The 21,520-nt window shown below is 38.6% G+C and overlaps 1 protein-coding gene across 1 annotated transcript in view; it reads left to right on the forward strand.

Moving 5' to 3' along the window:
* The window catches only part of msna (moesin a), a 57,268-nt gene that overhangs the window by 4,230 nt on the left and 31,518 nt on the right, over positions 1-21,520 (forward strand). The window contains exons 2-4 of the mRNA XM_028815485.2: positions 6,381-6,464; positions 15,885-15,980; positions 16,498-16,772. Coding sequence (XP_028671318.1) covers positions 6,381-6,464; positions 15,885-15,980; positions 16,498-16,772 — 455 coding nt within the window. The remainder of the gene's footprint in view (positions 1-6,380; positions 6,465-15,884; positions 15,981-16,497; positions 16,773-21,520) is intronic.

Here is a 21,520-nt window from a genome sequence, read left to right on the forward strand (position 1 = left end):
AACGTTTGTTAACTTGTGTTAATTTATAAAGGGACATAATCCAGCTTTTGTCATTTGGTTAGGCATATCCTGCTGCATAATGTATGGCAGTCAGATTTTACTGTTTTGTTTGCTGGACCAGACAGCATGAAGTGATTTTGAAGGTAATCTTTATTCATTCCTTTCCTGCATTCTTATCTCTTGCTGCTGAACGACATGGGTTCTTGTTTTGATTCAGTAATCAGTGGTTTAAATATGTGTCAGGCAGATTTTTCCAGACCAGTACCCTTTATAACAAAAGTTCTTCAGCCCAGAGGGCTTCCCAAGAAACTATGAGTCAGGACATCCTTGCCTGCATCAGCCTCATCGTCTCTTCCTGAATCCAAGTTACTTGATATTGCTGGAAAGGGCCTTATTTGGAAGTTTGTAAAGGCAGGCCTTCCCACCAGAACCATACAGTGCCACATTGTTATCACTGTTTAATCATAGCTGTGGCAGTTAAGCTGATGACCTGTTTATTTTTGCCATCTATTGCTTTATCGCACATTTGAGCTTAGTTTGAAAGTTTAAGTAGCCATGATGTCATGGTGGGAAATTCCAGCGTTTCATTTCAAGAGTTGATGTCTAATTATAGCTCATAGAGAGAGAGAGAGAGAGAGAGAGAGGATGGCTGTGATGTAGTGGCACTTTTAGTTGGGTTAGTTTTCCAGCACTGCACACAGTGTTTGGGGAGTTTCATTTTAGCAGTGGACTTTTGTGTAGGATGAAACATTTCATGTGAAGAAAGAGCTTCTAGATTCACATAGTTACACAATGAGACACATTTCTCCAGTGTAGTTATTTCTGCATTAGCAGAGGCAAATAAGTAAAATAAAGACTTGGCAGAGCTGAACTGAGAATAGAAAAGTTTGTAAAAAGAAAATCAAGCTAGTAAGGTTGCTATGAGTCACAGTATTACCAGGAAGGCAGGATAACATTTATAAGTGCATGTCAAAACAGGGCACTTCTGAAGTGTACTACATAAATGTTCTGGAAGAATCTGGCTGAAGTATTCTTAAACTTTTGTTTACTGAAAATGCAGCTTAAGGTTTAACTATACAAGTTAAAATTCATTTCGTGGCTAAGAACAGCAAGTGTCCTTATGCTGCTGTATTACACCATTGAATTTCAGAAAATGTATTTATATATTTAGTTTTCCATTATCTACAGTTTTCTGTAATCTCCCTATTCTACTGTGACTGTAGCAAAATTAACTTCTGATTAATTAAATAAAAAACAAATACTGGTAATATTATGCAGTATGTGATATGATGTGCACTATTTTAGAATTACTAAGAGTTAAACTGTCTTTTAATACTTCCGAAATTAATGCTAATACAGTATATTTTCAATATCTGCACACCTATACTGCCAGAAGTAGAAAGATTATGTAAAACATTGGCAATGCATAAAATATACAGTGAATAACATGATAATCGGTGCATGCTTCCAATTTCTCTCTCAAGTCATTAGCCCGGGACAAGTAAGTAGTTTCCTGGTCATGTTTGTGTCCCACCAAGTCTTCTAGGTTAAACTTCTTTCTATCCTGGAGGCACTATGTTTTGTGTAATGTCAATATAGTAAAAACAAACACTATCCGACCTTTTTGATGTACCTGCTTTGTTAGAACATCTATATGACCGTTTAGGAATGACTTTTGGAATTTCTAGAATTTTGGAATGTGTTTTCTGTTCTACATGTTCATTATGGGGAATGGTTACCATTATGGTTACATTATGCATTAGTACTGATTCAAGACCTTATACTTCTGTGCCCTGAGGATACATTCTGTGGCTCTTATTTTTGTTTCACTGGGGAACCCTATCTCTACTCATGTATATGATTTTGCCTTATTCGTTTTCAATTCACAGTAGTACATACAGTTAATGTAAGGGAGAATGTTTGTGATGTGGTTTCATTCAGTTCGTTTCTGGTGAAGTTTGGTGTTTAGAGCCTTAATACTATGGAAGCATCTGAATTTGAGGTATGCTCATATTTAACCTTGGTTACCATGGACAGTAACAGACTGAAAAAAACTGAAATATGACCTATCCTAGGGAAGTTCACTGCACGAAGTGGAAGCATAAGTGCTGTAGTTCCATTCAGAATTTTGTTTGACAGGCTAATTTTGTTTGACAGGCTAAGTTTGTGACCTGATCGTAGCATGTTGAAGGAAGCTGCCATCACAGGCACCTCTGCATATACTTGTACAGAACTCTCCTTGGAGAGGGAACCACCCTTCCTGTGGCATAAACTCTTATTTTTAATTACCATCTTCTTTACTGAGGAGCTATTTTTAACCAATAGGGACAAGTAAGTTCAGGCCTTTTAAGGCTGATACATCAAATTATCTGAGTGCGCCTTAACTAGCCCTTTTTATGACATCTATCTGTGCATATCTCAACTATTCTGAATTGCACAGTTTATTTGATTGTTCACTAGGTCTCATATTAGTTGTCTTTCTTTAATTAACATTTTTTAATCTTTTCAAAATTTTCTACATTTTTATTTTCTCCTCAGTATGTTAGAGTCATTAATCCAGCTTCCTATAATTGTATCTTAAAAGATACACCATATTTAATTGCAGTGTTTTATCATTTGTGATCACTGTGATCTATAGCCTTTATAAGAGTTCATTGCTTATCTTCTTTCAGGACAGGATTTTCTGCTACACATCCCTCCTCTTTTTTGACATTCTGCTTCTTTTTATTACCATATTACTTTCTCCTTTTGAGTACTCCTGGATGAAGGGAAAAGCTCTTGGGAAATGCTGCCTTCAAATATTGGTACTTGCAAACAAGGAAACAGGTACCAGTAGAAGAAGGATATTTCATAATGCTGACAAATATAAGGTCCTGTAACCTACTGTCCTGTTGCAATAAAATATGTGATAGAAGTTTATTGGACTTCTCTTGTTTGCTGTATGGTAAGCTAAAAGGTTTTCATGCATTATAAATTAAATTTAACATGGCATCTTCTAAACTGTATTGACATTTGCAGCATTGCACCTTTGGCGTAATCCGCTTCTAGTAGCTTGAGGCACGGAATTTATTTTTATGGTGACTATTGTGTTTGGCCTGAGTTTTTTTTGTTTTTTTTTCTGTCAGGAAAAGATCTGCTGTCTCGTACACTTTCGAGATTAATAAAAATTTGTCAAAGTATCAGGGGTCTAGCCTTATTTGTCTAATTGTTTCTGGTATTAGAAATAATATATTACTGCATGTGATGTACATCATGATTTCCAGATTTTGATACATATTTGCTTTACAGCATATAACAGAATTATTCATATTTGAAATGAATGGTTTCCTGTAATTCTGACTACATTGTTTATTTGTGATGTACACTAAGTTAAACTGTCTTGTGTAGTGAAACCACTCCTCTACTCTTCTTCTGGGTTACTTTTTGAAGTTTTATGAATGAGAACATTAAGGCTTTGAAATGGTCATCTTGTTCAGATGTACAATAACATATTTAATGTTAACATTTTGTTGAATGACTGTATATAGGACATCAAATTAAAAGTGTGCCTTTCTGGAATACCTTAACTCCAGTCATTGTGTTAAAAAATTACATTTGGTATTGTACATCACGGCTTGTCATTTAAAAATTGCCAAGTCTCAGATTAGTCTACGTAAATCCTTTAAGGTTCCTACACTTGCACTTACACTTATTTTTAACAGGTCAGTGTAATGCATTGGCCTTCAAGTAGGCCTACCAGACTAGTATAATTTTTGCATTTGGAGCATTATACACTTCTGAATTACAACTTGTTTGCTTACTGGAAACTGAAGGATGAAACGTGTGAGTCCTTTCCTCTGTTACACTGTTACAATACAGGACGTTGCTGTGGATTTTATTAAGAAACTTCTGTTGCAGCTTGTCTTTTCTATCAAGTTAACCATATTGACACTTTTGAAAGGTGTAGCTCATCTGCCCATTTAAATAGTAGACAGTTTAACGGCTGTTTTTACAGGTCCTTTAAGAACAGGTTAGTGGTCAGGGGTGTAGTCCTTTAGTAAATACACAGATCTGTTGGATGAATCCAGAAGTAATTTTGGTGGTAGACCAAAAGTTGACCATGGAGTGGGTTCAAATGCCACACCCACATTCGGGGAGAAAAATAGACAGATATATTGAAGGAATGGAAGGTAAGAGGCAGTGCTTTTGTTTATAGAGTCAAATTATTATTATTTTTATATTTTTATTGGTTTTATTTGAACCAAATAAAATTCCATAAAATCAAGTCAAACTTAAAAAACACAACCCCCCAAACCTGAGAAAAAAAGAGAGAGCCATTAACCATGGCAAATTAGGTAGATAAGTAGGGAAGCCACCCACATAACAAAGTATGCTAAAACCAGTAAAGGCAGTTTGAGTGGGTCAGCGGGGATTTTGTGCTGTCTAATTTGGCATTTTTTTTATCTGTTTTAGGGTGGCACAAAGAACTGTCCCCAAACTTAAGCATATTTTGGGAAGTCTGTTTTTACAGTAATTGGTTTTGTTAGAATACATGTTGATTGACATAGCTTGAGAGAGAACCGTGGAAAATGTACAAGTAAATCAACAATCATTCCATCACATTAGTTAGTTTATCCAGTAGTTTCCTGACTCAAGACTGTCTATGGTATCCATTTCATCAAGATGACTATTAGTTTTTTTTCATACCCCCACTTGCTCTGTGTTGATTGCAGTTTTAGTTCTTAAAAGCTTTTCCATTAGATTCCAAAGATGTTCTCAAAAGTTAATTTCTGTGTCAGATTAAAAGAATTCTGATAGATTCAATTTTGTTAAGGTATCTTGGGGATTGGGAAGTCTGTATTAGGCCATGACAGAGACCTTACTGTTGAGGACTCAAGTGAAAGAGTTCCTTAGTCTGCCATAGTTGGCACACATGTAACTGTAGGGCTGCAAGTACCTTACAAGTTCTATTGCTAATCCTGAATGTCTTTTAGCATTCTAGTGGTACAATCTAAACTCACTTTTAGCAATGTATTTCACAAATGAAGGACAATCTTCCTTTATTTGAATCTAACTACTGAAAGTTTGAAAGAGTTAATTACAGCAGTGTAGCTTGTCACATTTTTAATGTGGGGACCCCAGGCTCTGATTGGATTAGAGTAATGAAAAGAAGAAAGGGACTGTTTAATTAAGTGTAATCCGTGTAAAACTGAAAGCACTTTCATATGACTGTGGGAGAAAGTCGAGAATTGAACGGAGACAGTCACACCTGTAGCGCAATGTCTGTGAGTTCTGTATATGATCTTGTTTGAGTAGTTGACATTAAGTTAGAACATATAAATTTTTATAGTTGAGGCAGCAGCCATTATGCTTCATTAGACTGAATCTTAGAGGTTATTAAAGTGGTAGTAGTTGTAAAAACTGCAACATGGAGTAACTAATATAATGGTAATTACAAGTGGGTATGGTGGAGAAGAGCCAAGTAAACTGTAGTTATAAATATCATAAACTGTGATGGCAAAGTTGATCAGAGGTATTTTCAAAGATTTTTTCTGTATTAATGATTTTGTCATTTTAATTTTCGAGGAGTTGGGAGGGAATTTAAATTTCTTTGTGGTATGGAATTGCTGGGATCTGAGCAGACATTTGAATGTTTTTTAATACTGAATTTCCTATTTTTACCTCTGTTTTAAGACCAGACCTCCTTTTCACTAATGTAAAGGTTGACCATTACTGTAGTTGGACTATTATATCATTAAGTGTATTGGGATAGTTTGCACACATTTACTTTTCCTTGGTGAGTGATACTAATTGTTTTTATATAGTATTCACTATAAAATTGCCTTCATGAATTTTCACTCAAGTGTTGATTATATTTTGCATCTGTGCTTTTATGATATTATGATTTGTGAGCACATCTTTTGGGTCATTTTCATAAACCGTAGAAAACACACTTTTCCCAACCACAATCATACATCATTGAGAGAAGTAAAGAGAACAGGATGGTAGGTTGATATGGTCATATTTGGCTAAACAGTGATGCCAATGAATAACTTGTATCAGCTTGCCCTATAAGTTTATTAATCATTTTTATAATAGTGAATAATTTCAACAGTGCCATAACTTTCGTGAAGTTTTTTGATTTTAATACTTTGGTGTTGATTATAGAGATGGCTGGGTTAGATAAAAGCACTGGATGCTAAGATACAACAATGCCAGAGTCTGTAAGTCAGTCATTTTAATTTCACACTCACTAAACAATTTGAACTACTTTTATTCTTTTAAATCAACATTACTTTAGTGCTTTTGCACTAGACATATGTAAGTTGGTTTTGAAAGTTTGTTAGTTATTGATCTTTTTGTGAAATGTTTTAATTTTCTCATGTTTGCTTAATTTGCAGATCAGTGTGCGAGTGACCACAATGGATGCAGAGCTGGAGTTTGCCATCCAGCCTAACACAACCGGCAAGCAACTCTTTGATCAGGTAGGCCACAGCCTTAACATTTTCTGCCCACAATGCCCTTATTCATTCATCAACATAATTGGTTTAATTACTTTTCAGCAAAGCCGATGTCCCATTCCGCAACTTCTAGTTATTGGGTATGTCCGACATGCAGTCTGCAGTTGCTGACCATGTCAGTTTACACAGCTGAAAATTGCTGGGTATGTCAGCAAATAACGTGCTGCCCAATGGAGTCAGCATTGAATGAAGTGGTAACAGGTACGAAAAGTTTAGCTGTAAGCTTGGTCCTTTTTTCTTTTTCCCATTCTATTGTGATGCGTAAAAAACACAAATAGAACAGAGATTTTTCTATCTGATATCTTCTAAGTTCTAAAACACCTGTGTTCCTTATTCTTCACTTATGCATAATATTGTATGTATTTCTGGGTGAGTATTCATTGTTTGTCAGCTGTCATGCTACAGAGCCCCAAATCCCCCAAATTAAAGACAAAATCAAATGTGTTTGATTTTTGTTGTAGAAAGTCACAGACTAGTTGGAGTGAGTTGCTTGGTATATCATTATGTGACTGGCATTCGTGAGTGTGTACAGATTGCTTTAGACTCTCTAAGAATGAAGGCTATGACTCAAAATCACTGGAAAAGTCGCTTAATATGACTTGGCCTAAAGTGAGATTAATTTTTTACCTCACCATGTCAAGAGCAGGGTGTTTTCTTTTAATATTAGTGATTTATAGTATATTCATTTTAGCAGTGGGACAGTTAGCTCAGGGACGTAGTGGTAGTGCTGCTGCCGCCACAAAGCAGTGAGACCAGGGTTGGCATTTCATGTTCTCCCTGCATGGAGTTTGCATGTTCTCACTGTGTCTGTGCGAGTGCTCCCATTCCACATGCAGGTTAGGTGAATTGGCGATGCTAAATTTGCCGTAGTGTGTGCGTGTGTTTGTGTGTGGTCTTCCCTGCATTGGACTGGCAAACTCGTTCAGGGTTTGTTCCTGCTTTGTGCTCTGTGCTAGCTGGGATAGGCTCCAGCACTCCCCGCAACCCTTGTCTGGATTAAATGGGTTAGAAAACCATACAATGACAGGTTCAAATCAGTATCTACCTGTTGTACTGTTCAGTTTCTTTAATTTGTAATGTGATGTTGCTGAAGCAATAGTATTGATGAATTAATTTTAATGCACAAGTCTTTAACTGTATGGTCTCGTTAAAAAAAACTGACCATTGATAAATGAAGAGAGAGGTCACATTTATTGGGCTCCACTGTGCTGTTATCAGTTACACTTTTGCTCCTCCCTTAGACACTTATTGTGCTCTTATTGGTCTTCTTTAGTTTGACACTGCAGTCCTCCATCCACACCCATCAAGGTTTGCTGAAGATCAGTGCATGCAGGGATGACTTTCCGCTGTTTGTGTAGAAGCAGATGGAGCATATCGGCTGACGCCTGTTCTAATCTAGACATGCTTCCTGTGCACCCACAATAGGACTGTTGTATTCACTTGAAGAATACAAATCTCACCCTGTCCTGTTCTTTCAACTTGTTCCTTTTTACTGTCAGTTTATTTTTGTCTCCTGTTATTTAGCTGTTTCCTTTTATAAAAAAAGGAAGCACTTTTTCTTTTGTGTTTTAAACACCAATAAATGAGGCATTTGTCCAAAAAAACTCCGAATTTAAAAAGCCGTCTCTTATAGTGTGTACATTTGACTGTTGTTGGATGTACTTGTTTTCTACAAGTTAATGCTGATAAGCCCACTCATATTTACTGTATATCTGTAGATACTCGTCTGTTCCTACACATACTCTGTTTCACCAAGTTAGTAATTTTAAGATAAGGAACTGAACAGTGTATTGCAAGATTGCAAGTTCAAACCCAGATGTGGCTCAGGTTTAAACTCACTCAATGGTTCTAATTTGTTTAGAGTCACAAAGTGAAAGTACAGAATATCTAATTATTTACAACTTCATTATTTTAAGTTGAATTTCAGTGTAAAGGATTTAGGGTGTCATATACACTCGAAGTTAATAATATAAAATATGTTAGTTTTCATTGAGGCCACTCTTTAACCTGGAGTTGACTTTCTACTTGGATGTCTATAGAGATTTTGACTCTAGTAAGTCTCTACAAGTTTAGAGACCTTCATAGAGATGTTTTCATCCATCCATTATCCAACCCGTTATATCCTAACTACAGGGTCACGGGGGTCTGCTGGAGCCAATCCCAGCCAACACAGGGCGCAAGGCAGGAAACAAACCCCGGGCAGGGCGCACACACATACACAACCACACACCAAGCACACACGAGGGACAATTTAGAATCGCCAATCCACCTAAGCTGCATGTCTTTGGACTGTGGGAGGAAACCGGAGCACCCGGAGGAAACCCACACAGACACGGGGAGAACATGCAAACTCCGCGCAGGGAGGACCCGGGAAGCGAACCCTGGTCTCCTGGGTCTCCTGCGCCACCGTGCCGCCCCGAGATGTTTTCAGAAGAGCATTTTTTTTGTGATGGTGCCATGAGGGTGCTTATGCATATACACAAGAAGCTATAAGAACATCCATCCATTTTCCAAGCCGAAGTCTGCTGGAGCCAATCCCAGCCAACACACCAGGCAGGGTGCCAACCCATCGCAGGACAAACACACCCACGCAGGGAGGACCCAGGAAGCGAACCCGGGTCTCCTAACTGCGAGGCAGCAGCACTACCTGTGCCACCGTGCTGCCCCTATAAGAACATGTTCCACTGAAACTTAATTGAACTTTTTTTTTCTCGTTTATGTGGAAACAATGATTTTATGAGGCTGGAGTAATGTACAATTGGACATGGCCCTCTATTAATACAGACCTGTGTTGTTGTTGTGTGTTTTTTTTTTTTTTTTTTTTCCTCCTCCATTTCCTCCTAAGGTGGCAGTTGCAGAGGTTTGACTTTAGAAACTTTTTTTTTTTTATTTTCTCTGTCATAGGCAAAATTCAAAATGTAACAAGGCAGAGCTTGGCACATGGAGGAGAGTATACTCCCTTAAGTGTGAGATCACAGGCAGCACCAATAAAGAGGGTTCTGTTTGCACAGTCCATGAAACAGGGCTGCATCTCATGACTTCATCAGACAGAGAATGCCAGTTGGCTGACTTTTCTTTGCATTTCAAACAAGCTGCTTGTTAACCCATTGCTAACTTCAAGTAGGCATTCTTTTTTTAGGGTTATAAAGTGTTTGTACTTAATGTAATTCAGACTTGCATATTCAAAGGTGTTGCAGTCTGTAGTGGCTGACTGTATGATAAGTAAAATCCCATGAGGTTCACTTTCAGAGTTGCAGCTAAATATGAATCAGTTGAATTCTGGTGTGGTTAAAAAAATGTTAATTATGTAGATTGTTTTTCTTCTTAGATTGGGAAAGAAACTGCATACCATAGGGCTTGCAGCTATTTTTTTCATTGTAATTGGTCATGAGAGTGACTGGAAATTACCATAGTTTTTCAGGATTTGCTGCATTATAATTAATATAAAATGCATAATTATAAATAAAAATGTTGGTGATCATTATTATTACTATTTATGACACCTTACAGAGAACATTTAACCTGTTGACAAAGTGGTGCTAGAAAATCAGTCTCACCATTAGCGTCAGTAAAGCCAACAAAAGGCAGACTGTAATCACATCTACTTCTTAAGAGATGCTGTTCAGAGGGTGGTCATTTTTAGGATGTTGAAGGCAGCACAGAATACAGTACTAGCCCATAGATGTATTCTGTTCAGATCATATACAGCACTTACTGCCTTAATAGACAAACATCATTATTAAAAACTTCAGCCATCCTGCACAGTTGCTTTTCATTTGGGTCAGAATAGCCGTGCAGGACTGTTGGGTGTGGTATAGCGGGTCAAAAAGAACACTTTTTAAATAAATATTGTTACATCCAGAATGGATTTCAAAAAGGGGCAGAGTTTGAAGCGCAAAACTCGCCATTTCCCAGTTGCTGGTGATAACATTGGCTGTGATTTTGATATAACTTTGTTTAGCCCTGGAGGACCAGCTGTCTGTAGTTATTGTGATGCTGTCTGTATTCTTTGAGTATTCCTTCACGGTCATCTTCGCCTCGTTGTAGAGGGCCAACGGGCTGGCAATACAGTGTAGCTAAAGTGTAGGTGTGAGGGAATTCTGTACTTCAGCTGTAGTGTGTTCATGAGTAGCTGAAACACCTCGTTCTCAAAGGCTGAAAATAGCCCCATGTCCTTCACAATTAAAACACCAATCCATCTTGTTATTTCTTTGGCCCTTGGATGTGATGACGTGCATGATTCAGGATGTTGGTAGTGTTTGCTGTAACACATTCCAAAACTCTATTGCATTGCTTGCAAATGGTCATTGTCTTATTATGTTTTTTTTGCCATTTTCTCTTTTAACCGTAAATACAAAATGCTAGTCAGCAGACTTAAAAGACAACGGGGCATCCTCAATTTCTACTTTGCCTGACTCTGTTATTATTTAGGATACTCTGTGCTTAACCATACACACTCAAACTAAGGAAGGGGCTTTGTTAATGTATGTATGACACTGACTGGCACCATCTGCTGTTAAATGCTTTTTTTTTTTTTTTTAAGTACGCATGCGTAACTTTTTATTTGCGGTTAGAGAAACAGATTCCACGTCCACGAACCATATCGTCATATTTTTGAATCACAAAATTTTGTGACAGTAAATATTCTTACAGTCCTACCAGGAACCTTTTAGAGTTAGAACATAAATTTTATATTTAGAATTAAGCAAATGTATAAAATTAGTGATTGTACAAAATGTATGGGTAGAGATGTGTTTGCATACCTAGAGTTGAATTTGGTAACAGCAGGTGTTAGGACTTTAGTAATTTTTATGAACAGAATATCAAGACACAGCCGGGATTTGTAGGGAGTATTGAGGTGTGCATATCTGTTCATTGTAAGTGTACTTTGAATTATCCCCCTCTAACTGTCGGCATTCATTGGAGTAGTTTTAGCCAAGCAAGATGTGGTTATGATGGAGATCAGTGCCTCCATATCTGAAGTCCTGTCTTGAAAACTAATGAATTGCTCTTCACCAAGAAGGGTGGACTAGATGCATCTGCATGTGGGGTTTATGAATGTCCAGTGCAAGAATTGTTTGTATTGGAAGGTGTATGGGAAAGGATTAATCTGCTTCCTCAGGATACCACTGCCCCACTGTGAACAATCGTTCTTCTCTAAATAAAACATTGTCAATTAGTGTTTGAGCTGTTTGCAAGAAGAAAGTTGGCATTTTGATGATAACAGTTTGTGGTCTAGACCAGTTTATATTGATGACTGCTATATTGCTATTAGTATAAATAGTTTCCTTATGAGGAGATTTCCAAAGTTTCCCATTCCTGCTTTCAGTCAAATGTAGATATTTGAAACCATGTTATCTGTAATCAGAATATCCATCTCCTTATCATGATGTATCCAAGCTACTTTTCACAAATGCACATTCATTTTATGTAAAAATAATAAAGAGATAATGTTTGTTGTGTGGTTTCCTTTGCTTTTATTTTGTTTGTGTTGTCTTAGAAAGAAAATGTAAAGGTTTTCCTAGTACATCCAGATGAGGTTCCATCCTCCAACCCGCTATATCCTAACTACAGGGTCACGGGGCTCTGCTGGAACCAATCCCAGCCAACACAGGGTGCAAGGCAGGAAACAAACCCCAGGCAGGGCGCCAGCCCACCGCAGGGCACACACTAGGGACAATTTAAAATCGCCAATCCACCTAACCTGCATGTCTTTGGACTGTGGGAGGAAACCGGAGCACCCGGAGGAAACCCACGCAGACACAGGGAGAACATGCAAACTCCACGCAGGGAGGACCCAGGAAGCAAACCTGGGTCTCCTAACTGCGAGGCAGCAGCGCTACCCACTGCGCCACCGTGCCGCCCCAGATGAGGGTCATACTTAATATTAAAGAAAAAAAACATTAGAGAACCATTTGGAATATTTTTGATTCCTGCATGAATGAAAGCTAACATGTGATCTGATGTTCATGTAAGTCATAATAATGCATAATGACAGTGATTGAAAAAGTAGCACCCAGAGATTTACACATTGTCATTTGATATACTGTGTGTTATACAAATATAACTTACTGTATATTTATTAAAGGCTTAGAATGGAAATAGTATGTGAATGCATAGAATTAGGAAATAGTGGAATATTCCTTAACAGCAGGTTCCACTACATTTGTAGCATGACCATGTAATGTATTCTTTGGTTTGTCTTTTGTCTCTCTGTGTCATCCTCAATGTGAACACTGTCGCCGCCCAAGCACCAGTAGTAAAGTAGAGGGGAAAAAAACAGACACATTGGACAGACGGCCATAAGGAGGATTTTTGTGTGGTATGGTGTGTTGCAGTAATTTACAGGGGGTTTGCTATAGTAAATGGACGCCACACAATTTATAGTTGAAAAGATGCGCAAAAAGGCAGGAGAAGGGGACACAAGACTGAGCAGTGTTTGTGGTGGAGAATACAAATGTAGTCTGTCCGTGGCCAGACAGGAGGGGTCTAAGCCCTTTACAATTTGGAGGTGGCCATCATGAAGACTTCATCAGCCGATGCACACTAGAATAGAAGTGAACGGGACGGTTGAGGGCTTAGGTTGGTTGAACTGAAAGCAATCTTTATTTTTCTGGGATAGAACATTTTGGAGACTCTGCAAAAAAGAGAAAGAGGTTAAAGGACTCCATTTAATTTAAGAAGTGACAGAATTGCGTGGTCAAAGAGTTTTTCCTTTCATGTTATTTGTGTACTGTAGATGTGTGTTTGTTGGTTGGGTTGTTTACAGGTTCAATTGTTGCCATTTATGTTTGTGTTTTTTTTTATATAATTGATTTAATACATTTGTATCTTTGTTGCTCTTTGTCATTTTGTTGATATTATTTAATATCAATATCGGAGGAAGGGGTCCAAGGGCGGTTTAGGGTTGACCTGGATCAAATACATCACCAAAATCATGGTGACTTAATAGTGGTATCGTCAGGAAAGGGCAGAGTGTTAAATGTTCCCAATTCCTCTGACTGATGATCAGTCCCATGAAGCATATATACAGTATGAAACAAACAAGAGCAAAAAATATATTGGGCTGTATGACCTCCAAACAAAAGCTTTGGTAGCTCTGAAGAGCGGTCAAGGTCCAGACAGGAGCTCTGTCCTGAAGTGTGTTGTTTCCCAAATGAGACATCACCTTCTAGGAGCACCTCAGTCTTGTAGGCCTCAGAGTGAAAGGAATAAAGTAGTTGCCCTCACTGGGCATCATCATGGAGCTGTGGGTGGAAAAGGAGACAATACCATCAGCAACAGTGCCCCGTCGTGTCCTGGGGTGGTAGTGCTTACCTCTGATGAGCCCAGAATGTGACAAGGTATTTTGGACTATCCTTTTTTCCAGATCTGTGACACTTAATTTATTTTTTGGAATATCTTGTATTTCTATAGGATTGAGGTCTAACAGATGCACAGGTAGTCTCTTGTGTTTTCTTTAACATCTTGGATTTCTGATTAGCGCTAAACACATTCACCAAATTATTCAACATTTTGATCTTTCCACAGAATGTTGTCCTCATAATGTTATATACATTACATACATGTTCCCTCAAGGAGCCTTTCTGCCACTGCTGATAACGTACCCGAGGGATGAGTCAGCGGATGAGGACACAACACACAATTCAAAGGGAAGATGTATAAGTGCTCCAGTGCATTTGTAAACAGCAATTCAAAACAGTGTAGTACAAAATGCTCTTCATCAAATAAATAATCCATAAAATAAAAAGGTGCAGTGGGTAGCGCTGCTGCCTCGCAGTTAGGACACCCGGGTTCGCTTCCTGGGTCCTCCCTTCGTGGAGTTTGCATGTTCTCCCCATGTCTGAGTGGGTTTCCTCCGGGTACTCTGGCTTCCTCCCACAGTCCAAAGACATGTAGGTTAGGTGCATTGGTGATTCTAAATTGTCCCTAGTGTGTGCTTGCTGTGTGGGTGTGTGTGTGCGCGCCCTGTGGTGGGCTGGCGCCCTGCCTGGGGTTTGTTTCCTGCCTTGCTCCCTGTGTTGGCTGAGATTGGCTCCAGCAGACCCCCGTGACCCTGTAGTTAGGATATAGCGGGTTGGATAATGGATGGATGGATAAAAAGGTGCTGGTAAAGGTTAAAAGTTCCAATAAATAAATCCATTAAAAGTGCAGGATGCTTTCCTTAGGACACATCTATCCTATAGGCACTACCATCCTTCTACGGGTTCGGGTCCCTGCCGCTCCGTGGCTACAACATGGCACCCCAATCCAGACCGAAGGTTCGGGTCCCCAAAGGCCATGGCGCTCGTAATGGGACTCCCAAGTCCGAGCCTCGCCAACCCCCACTGCTTTCCTGGACTTCTGCGGTGAGCAGCATGCCTCTTGGTCACTCCAGTTCTCTGAATCTCTCACATGGAGTGATCCACCTCCACAGCCCCTCCCTTGACACACTCTCCTCCCAGCTGCCTACCTCCTTGTTTTTTCTCTCTCTCTCTCTCTCTCTCTCTTGCTTACACCTGCACCACCTCTCTTTCCTATCTTCCTGCCTGCTTCTTTTTCCTCCTCCTTAACCTCTGCTCTGTTGCTCCCTTCACTATATTTCTTCTTCCTTTTTATATGCTGGGGTGAGTTGCAGGTGCAATTGCCCAGTGGCCACCCCAGGATGATAATTAGACAATCTGACTGCCCATATGTGTTAGCCAGGCAATGCACAGTCAGCCAACCACCTTGCAACAACTCTGAGACAAGCTGCCATCTCTGCAGATTGCTCGCACCTGTTCCACTCCCCAGTGTTCGCATGTCCTTTATTTATCTGTTCAAAAACATGGGCCCCTGCTTCTTAAGCCGTGGACCTGCCCTTCCACACAGTGTCTTTTTTTTTTTATTGGTAGCTTATGGACACAGATCTTGTCAAATGCAACTGCAGACCCTCTACTGCTACTCTGGTCTTCTCTGTCAACTCCTTGATCACTGTATGGTGTGCCTTTGTAGTGCTCTTTGCAGGATGAATATTTCTATGGAGACGAGCAGTGGCAGTTCTTAGACCTAACTGTGGAGTGATGGAGTCCCATGTCTTTAGAACTTTTTTGTAGCCTATTTCAATTTTATAAACTTGGAACAACTCTTCATAAATGTTTCATAATAACATTTTAGGAGTTATTCATGTAGAAACCATGAATATTCTCAAAACATTTTTTCTGATCTTTTTTTTTTTTTTTCCACAAATGTGTATTTTATTCTTTCTTTGTCTTGAATGATTTTGGACCTGCACATGTACAATAAAAATAGTGCAGTGCTGTTGTGTTCAATTTCTGTAGATCTGAGGGTTTAAGCATCTTTAGAATGTTAATTCTATTAGCACTGAGTTGTGCTGACGCTATATCCCCTGTGTATTGTTTTCAGGTTGTCAAAACTATTGGGTTACGAGAAGTCTGGTTTTTTGGGCTTCAGTATCAAGACACCAAGAATTTATCTACATGGCTAAAACTGAATAAAAAGGTAAGGTATGCTTTTTTGTGATGTGTTTAGATAATTTTAGCAGAGAGTAAAAAAACATTAATTCTAATATGGTCGTCTTCTCATCAGGGAAACAATTTTGGATTCATTACATAATGTGGTGGTCTTTATTTATTATTAGATTGGATATATATCATAGAAAATAACAGATGCATTTCACTTGTTGTTACTGAAGCAACATCCTGTCCAGCTTTACTGCTGAAAGCAGTTTATAAAGAGAAGGCTGACATACTTTTTTGAAAACACTGGTACAAAATTTTACTATTGTACATAAATTAAATTAGAGTAAATAATACCACATGGAAATTGCAAGAGGATAGCTTATGTTAAGTAACGTGAAACCTGCTAGATGAGGTGTTAAATTACTTTATGAATCTTAGTCTTAACAGAAGTGTTAGAAAACATTTGAGGACATATCTCCAATACCAAAGTAAATTCCTATGCTGCTTCATTATCAGGAAACTTACTAGTATCTATTTTTTTATCTGTTTAATATCAGGTAACAGCTCAAGACGTTCGTAAGGAAAGTCCTCTTCTGTTCAAATTCAGGGCTAAGTTCTACCCTGAAGATGTTTCTGAAGAGCTCATTCAGGATATCACCCAACGCCTGTTTTTTCTTCAAGTCAAGGAGGGTATTCTTAATGATGATATCTATTGCCCCCCTGAGACAGCTGTTCTGCTTGCATCCTATGCCGTTCAGGCAAAATACGGTGACTTCAACAAAGATGTTCACAAGGCTGGCTACCTTTCCAATGACAAGCTGCTTCCACAAAGGTAAGCAATGAATCAGAGTTTATATCTGAAACACTAATGTTAGATGTGTGATGGGGATATCATCAAAAAAGACACTTTTCAGCAAATTGTGTAAAGGATGTTCAAGAAGCATCTAGATATTTAGTGTGACATCATTTTGACTTTCTTTATCTTAATAACAGTTGAGTATTTCCTTTGGACTCTTTTTGTACACTTTTTTCTTTTTTTCTTCTCTTCTGACCAGCTTGCTTTGCTTATTATATTCATATTTGCTGTATCTTTTATTATTTTGAACCAGATGAAAACCTTGATTGTGTAGATGCAAATACATGATGTACTAGTGCTGCCATCCAATGTTGGATCCTGCCATTAACACTATTATTGAGAGAAGCTTCAGCCCCCAAACCAATACTGGGTTAGGTAGTTTCATTGGTGGATGAATATTTTGTATACTTCTATTCATATAAAGATATTTAAAAGTTAACCAAATGCCTCCTTAAGAAATGTACACAATTTACTGAAAAATGGCTGTCAGTTACAATACCAAGTTTTTCTTTTTGCCATAAGTAGCTGTAATGGTGTATCCTGACGTACAGTCCTGTATGCAGAAACACAATTTTTTTGTCTTTTTAATTTTCCAGATTGTGCATGCTGTACAACAAGAAGAATATAATTTAAATGCTTAAAAGTTTTTATATTTTGCCTCTGTATCATAAGAGCGGGTAGCTTTGTGGAGGCATAATTCTGCCGTCTCAGATGGTGGAATCAGTTTGTGCTGTTTAACTTGCAGCCATTTGCATTGGGAGCTTGGATTTGACTGGATTCCTGCAGTGCAGCTAGTTATATTAAACCTCCATGGTAGAAGTAAAATGCAGGGATTTGTGGATTTACAAGGACCAAAAAGTGGAATAGAAAGGAGATTAACGGAAAGGTTATGCTTCATGGTAGTGCACAATGTTACAGGCAGTGGTTAAGGCTTTGGACTTCAAACCATGAGGTTGTGTGTTTGAATCCCACCACTGACTCTGAGCAAGTCACTTCTTCTGACTGTGCTCCAATTAGAGAAAAAAACAAAAGAAATGTAACCATTTTTATTTCAAATGTTGCAAGTTGCGTTTGGTAAAAGTGTCTGCCAAATAAATAAATGTAAATGTACTATTTAAATGGAAACTTCATCCAAACATGAGAGATAATAACTGTTGATTGTGAAAATAAGGTAGTTTACGAAGGTTGAATACAAGAAAGTCAAGAATGCTGTTCAGCAGGTCAAACAATAAAGTAAAGAATTTAAGGATTCTCTGATCGATTGGCTGCTGGTCTAAATAGGCAGATTTTGACTAAAAAGGTCAGTTAAAAGCCCCTGCTTTTCTAAGCTTTACCATAATTTAGTTGCAGTGCTCCTTTATGCAAAGTATTACAGTAGTTGAGCCAAAGCCCATCTTTTTTTCTTTTGCAGCAAACTTCCTGCAGTGTAAACAGAGAGCAACAAGTGGATGCTTGAGCAAGAGGCGATTTGGATATTAGCCTTTACATTAAAGAAAGTGGAGTAATAAACTGAAAAAGGAATCAGAGAAGTCGTTGTGCAGTTAGACAAATGGAAAGAAAAGCTACTATAAGGAATTCAGGAAGATACAATGTGTGTCTGTGTGTGTGTGTCAGGACAAACTTCAAAAATCAATAAAAAAACAGGTATCGCTAGCTAAGCGGAGGCAAGGTACAGTCCAAGACGTGGCCAGAGGTAAACTGATTTGAATGGAGGCTGGCACTTGAGTGAGGAGGGCCCTGCCTGGCTCGCCACTCCTGACGTCACGCTTCCCCCTCCCCTCGGTCCACAGCCTCTGTCTTGGATTAGCGTGAACATATCGCCCCTGCAAGCGAAATTATGATACTTAGTCCGATGAGTGAATGCGCAAAATCAACTGGAATGTTAAAGCAAATTATAGAAAAAACCTGATGTAAATTAGTTAAGTAGTTTTCTCGAGAAAAGCGGACAGACAGATGCTGGATTAAACAATATGACAGCTTATAATTGTGAGAAGTATTTTTTTTTCTTTTATGTCATATTTATTATAGATAAATATTCCTGTACATATTTTATACTGACTCGCAGTAAGGAGACCTGGGTTCGCTTCCCAGGTCCTTCCTGCGTGGAGTTTGCTTGCACGTTCTCCCCGTGTCTGCGTGGGTTTCCTCCCACAATCCAAAGATATGCAGGTTATGTGCATTGGCGATCCTAAATTGTCCCTAGTGTGTGCTTGGGGTGTGTGTGTGTGTGTGTGTGTGTGTGTGTGTGTGTGTGTGCCCTGCAGAAGGCTGGTGCCCTGCTTGGGATTTGTTCCTGCCTTGCACCCTGTGCTGGCTGGGATTGGCTCCAGCAGACCCCCATGACCCTGTGTTAGGATATATGACTGACTGACTTTAATACAGGACATAAGGCTTTTATTTGTCTGGTTATCTAGGAGATTAGTGTGAAAAATGTTTTAAGGGATAAAGGAAAAAACAATTGGAATTGGTATTGCAGTCAGCTGATCAGGTAACATGAAATCGTTGATCTGTATCGGCCTCAAAAATCCTGATCAGAGCATCCCTAGTAAAGATCCCTAGTTACCTAAATAACCTTTCTCTTAAAAACTAAATTACTAAATCAAAGACATCAGTAATACCATGCCACTATCAAATACTAACAATACATGTGACTGATGATAAATATTGTTGCTATATAGAATATGGTTATGGTCATGAAATTAAAATACAAAATGGTAGCAGCTAAAAGCAACCCCAAAAAAGTAGCACTGCTATGCTATCACTAATAAAACAATAAAAAATAATAGTTCAAGAAATACATAACCAAAATGAAAAAAATTTGAGATATTGAGTGAACAAATTTAATATATGTAAAAGATCCCCGCTCCCAAGTCGCTGGCTCTGAACGTGACAATCTGGCGTACTATGGTGTCACAAGTGAAACTGTTGTAAAAGACTTTTAATGTCTTTATCAGGTGCCCATGAGTGATATTCATGTCTGTACCTTTTTAGAGTGCACCAGATACAGTACATTAAAATATTTTCTCCTAAATCTATTTTTTGTATTTCATATTTCTGATGCCCATTGTGATGCCTTGTGTGCCTGCAGCCTTGACATTTCCCACTTCCCAGGGCATTGATAATCATGACCGAAGGTGGACAAGGGCGATGGAGTAAACAAACGCAAGACTTACTAGTGAAAAGAATAACTGTTAGTTCAAAATTAAGAAATTATAAAGTGATCTGCAAAACAGGGCAATAAATAAATAGTTTCAAAAATAATCCATAACACTGTGCCATAAAATCAAAAAAGTGTTTCAGGGCGTTTTAAAATGTATGATTTCATAAAAGTTAAAATCCAAGTTGAAGAGGTAAAATCCTTAACATTCCCTCAAACTCTTCCTCTGTCCTCGTCGGGACCCATTGGTATCCCACGAACACAACATCCAATTGATCAGCCACCCCAGCCCGTACCTTGGGACTCCGAGCCATCAGTTCTGTCTATCACCACAACTCCCACCGTCTACTTTCCCAGATGCCTCTATGTCAGTGCCCCATCATTCCATCTGCTTCTGTGACCTCTTTCTCCCTGTAGCTAGCTTCTTATTTCAGCCTGTCAGCTGTCAAGAGTACAACTATCTCTCGGAGCTAACCCAACCCTCTGTTCTACTTTCCATAAACTTCTCAGCAATCAGGATGCTATTCAGCTTGTCCTTCTCCGTTTAACTCTCCCACAAACAGTGTTTACTTTCTTTCCCAGTTTCTTCTTCCTTTTTCATACTGTTTTCTCCCTATTGCAGTAACCCCGCTCCCTTTTATTCTAAAATAGCGCTCATCTGGTGCCAATTGATTGCTGCACTCTTGTACCGGCATGTGTGCTTCCTGTATCAACACAGCTAAAAATGTGATGTGATGCTACTAAAAAGTATTTACAATTAAAATCATTAACACCCTATACTTGTTTCATGACACCCATCAACATGAACTGGTGGTGGAGGTGAAACCGTTCAACTAAATCTGAATCATGTTGTGTTGGACGAAGCCTGAAATCTTTAAGTAGAGCTAACTCATAATGGTAGTAGTATATAGGATACTGGTCCAACTTTCTTTACAAAAGTGTACAGCTTAATATAATGTGGAGCCAATTTTTGGGACAAAGCCCTCAATTGGATGTCTTGCAAAATGAGCCACAACTTCTGTACAGCTTTAAACTCTGAGGCAACCTCTCTCTTTATATTGAAATAAAGTTAATCAGAGGTTTCTGCTATCAATAGATTCTCCTGAACCAGTGTTAACTTGTCTTTAATCAGTTAAGCTTGGAATAGAAGCCGACACTGTATCTTTGGGGAGCAAAGTGGGTTTAAACCCATTAAACATTTTAAAGGAAACATTCCTCCTCGGGTCCAGTCAGATTAATGGTGCATCTTTGAAATTTTTTAAAGTCCATATCCACACACTCGGTCTGACTGTGCTGTATTTTTGGGTTTTGTGTACTTTTTTTGCTGGTATGTTGGTTTTTGATTGCCATACCACCATTTTGTTTATTTTCTTGTTGGCAACTGACCTGCTTGCTATCATTTGGTTTCCAGAAATGGGACTTGTAACACCATTGTGTTAAATGTATGAAATATGGTGGGGCCCTCTTCCCAGCATGCAAATTTCTGTATAATTTTTTTTAAAGATTCACACGTGATTAGGTAGGTATTCTTTTGATTCAGGATATTTTAACTTTTGCATGGCTTCTT

The sequence above is a fragment of the Erpetoichthys calabaricus genome, chromosome 12, assembly GCF_900747795.2.
Source record: "Erpetoichthys calabaricus chromosome 12, fErpCal1.3, whole genome shotgun sequence".
In the NCBI taxonomy this organism is placed as follows: domain Eukaryota; kingdom Metazoa; phylum Chordata; class Cladistia; order Polypteriformes; family Polypteridae; genus Erpetoichthys; species Erpetoichthys calabaricus.